Source organism: Montipora foliosa, chromosome 1 (assembly GCF_036669935.1).
Source record: "Montipora foliosa isolate CH-2021 chromosome 1, ASM3666993v2, whole genome shotgun sequence".
Taxonomy (NCBI): domain Eukaryota; kingdom Metazoa; phylum Cnidaria; class Anthozoa; order Scleractinia; family Acroporidae; genus Montipora; species Montipora foliosa.
The window spans coordinates 45,522,734-45,525,233 of NC_090869.1; the positions used below are offsets into that span (position 1 = coordinate 45,522,734).

Genomic DNA, 2,500 nt, shown 5'->3' on the forward strand with positions numbered 1-2,500 from the left:
GTAACTCCTCAATGATAGCCCAAAGATATATTTATCTATTTGCCCTCGGGAAAGCAAAGACCGGCTTTTGCTTAAATACCAAAGTGCTGTCATGCATCTGAAAGCCGGACATTGAGACTGGAACAAAGGTAAAGTTTTCAGCCTTGATCACGCAAATTAATGCCATATTACTGTAATATTAAGCACCTGACCAACACTAAAAATTGGATGAAACGTCTCCTACAGAAATTATGCAACCTTAGTGCCTCAAAATGCCTCAAATGATTACGTCATCTCCGTGCGATTTTCCCTATCAACAATATAATTTTTGAACATAGACTTCACAGCTTATATAAAGGAGTCTGTACCTGAAACAAGCATGGCATTTCAAAACATAGCTCCGTGCTTCCCTGATCAACATACCATCAAGTGAAATAACGTGGAGACCCATCTGAATCAACACATTCTAAAAACCAAAAATAAAAAGTCGTAAAAAGAAACACATTTTTAAAAACATTACCATATTGAAATGAAATTCTTCCCCAGACACCGACCAGTTGCACTGGCGGCCACGACTGTTACTACTACACTACAAGGGAAAAATAAATACCGCCCTTCTCTCTTGTTACTTCAGTGATCCCACGATTCGCTATGCTAAACCCAAAACACATCATCAGAGATAGCGAAATGGAAAAACCTCGGGCATAAAGCTACACAATAAAAATACGCTGAAATGCGTGCATGGAGATACTGTTTTACAGCTTGAATTGGAGATTTAGAATCACGCATCATATGAGGAATTACAAGCAGTTAATACACTCTGGTCTAGCGACGGAAGGCCTTGTGAAGGTCGAAGTATACGGTACAGTTATCCCATCTAGTATCTCCATAAGGAACTACGTGAAGCGTGCAGCCGACAAAAACGACTTGAGTGAAGAGACCTTACATGGCAAAAAACACCACCCATGCCCCAAATCTGGTTGTCTACCAAAGAAAGAACTGTAGTCCAGACCTCCCTTCTATTTTGAAAATGTTCACGAGTTAAGAGGAATGAATGCTCAGCTCACGGAAGAAGGCCTTCTGTTAATCACTGCACCGACACATTTGATGAGGAATGGTTGAAAGATATGAATGATGTATTTTCTGAAGAAATGAACACAGATACCATTTGGGCTTTCCTCCGCATGAAGCAAGCAACCATAATGGAGAACGGCATTGCCTCACAGGAAGGACAGCCAATACCAAGCTGTGCTGGATTTAATCCCGAACTTCCCCTTGCAAGCAAGCCTGAGATTGGGTACTGTCCGATGATCGAAGGCTGTTACACTGGTACACTGTTATGAAACATGCGCAGAAGATCAGTGCTACCCTAAGGCAGAACTATTCCGTTATCACGTTTGACCTTGCTATATACATTTACGTCAAAGCAAAAGCAAATCCAGATGAAGTTCCCAAATGAATTTTTGGATACAGTCGTACATCTTAGAGTATTCCGCATAGCTCTAAATTTCCTGTCATTACTGGGGAAAAAAATCGTGATTCTGCTGTGGTCCACGCGGCTGGCACGACCTCTACGTTTGTGAAGCGAAAGTCATACAACAGAGGAATCCGTGCTCTTCTGGGTGTGTAAATATACAAATAAAATAACGAATTCACTTTTTGGGCCTGGCTCGAGGGTGGACCGCGAAACGACACAACTCTCAAAAAACATGCCTTTGGCCTAAAATGGCACGTGCATTTCACGTAACAGGATCTTGATCTCGATCTTGGGTTGACATAGTGGTGATTGCACTGACGTTTCTAATCAAGCTCGGACCATATGTGGGCTAAGTTTGTTGTGGGTTCATTCTCTGCTCCGAGAGGTTTTCTTCGGGTTCTTCCGTTTTTCCCTCTCCTCAAAAACAATTCTAAATTCCACTTCGATCGGATGCACGACCTCCTTGAAAACCACCTTGGGTGAGTGGAGCTTCCAGCGAGAAAATCGTGATTATTTATAGCGGAGCTCCGCGCGCGGAGCACCATAGTTAAGAAAATATCGTAACACATCGATGCGAGAAATTTTGGTTTTATAGCCATGACGTCATCAACTGTCCGTACGTCCGTCCGTACACCCCTCCATGTATGCCAATGTGACCAGTATCATGCTAATCTGCAGCATACATCTTTAATATTGAACATCCATCTTTTGATCAAGCTCACCGAGATCAGGTGTTTTTTTTAAGTTGACCGCTGACCAGGTACTGGTTTTCGATTGGATTGCAGGCTCAACCCAGGTTAACTCACCTAAACATAAGCGAGGCTTCATTTTTCGCACGCTTTCTGTGTGTGGCTCGACGCGGCAACACGGCGGTACTACGTCAACTATACCTCTTACACAGTCAACGCTTTTCGTGTTCAGCTGGAAAACGGTTTGGAAAATGTTTTATTTCTGCATTTTTCGCTGGTTTCAATCCAGTTTGACATATCATGATATTTGTGGTCCACACTGGTGGCTACGCAGTTACTCAAGTCAAGCATCGGA

The 2,500-nt window shown here is 42.8% G+C and overlaps 1 protein-coding gene across 1 annotated transcript in view; it reads right to left on the minus strand.

Annotated features, from left to right (window-relative positions):
• Positions 1-2,500, minus strand: part of LOC137999542 (RNA-binding protein NOB1-like) — a 26,481-nt gene that overhangs the window by 1,339 nt on the left and 22,642 nt on the right. The window contains exon 5 of the mRNA XM_068845343.1: positions 348-445. Coding sequence (XP_068701444.1) covers positions 348-445 — 98 coding nt within the window. The remainder of the gene's footprint in view (positions 1-347; positions 446-2,500) is intronic.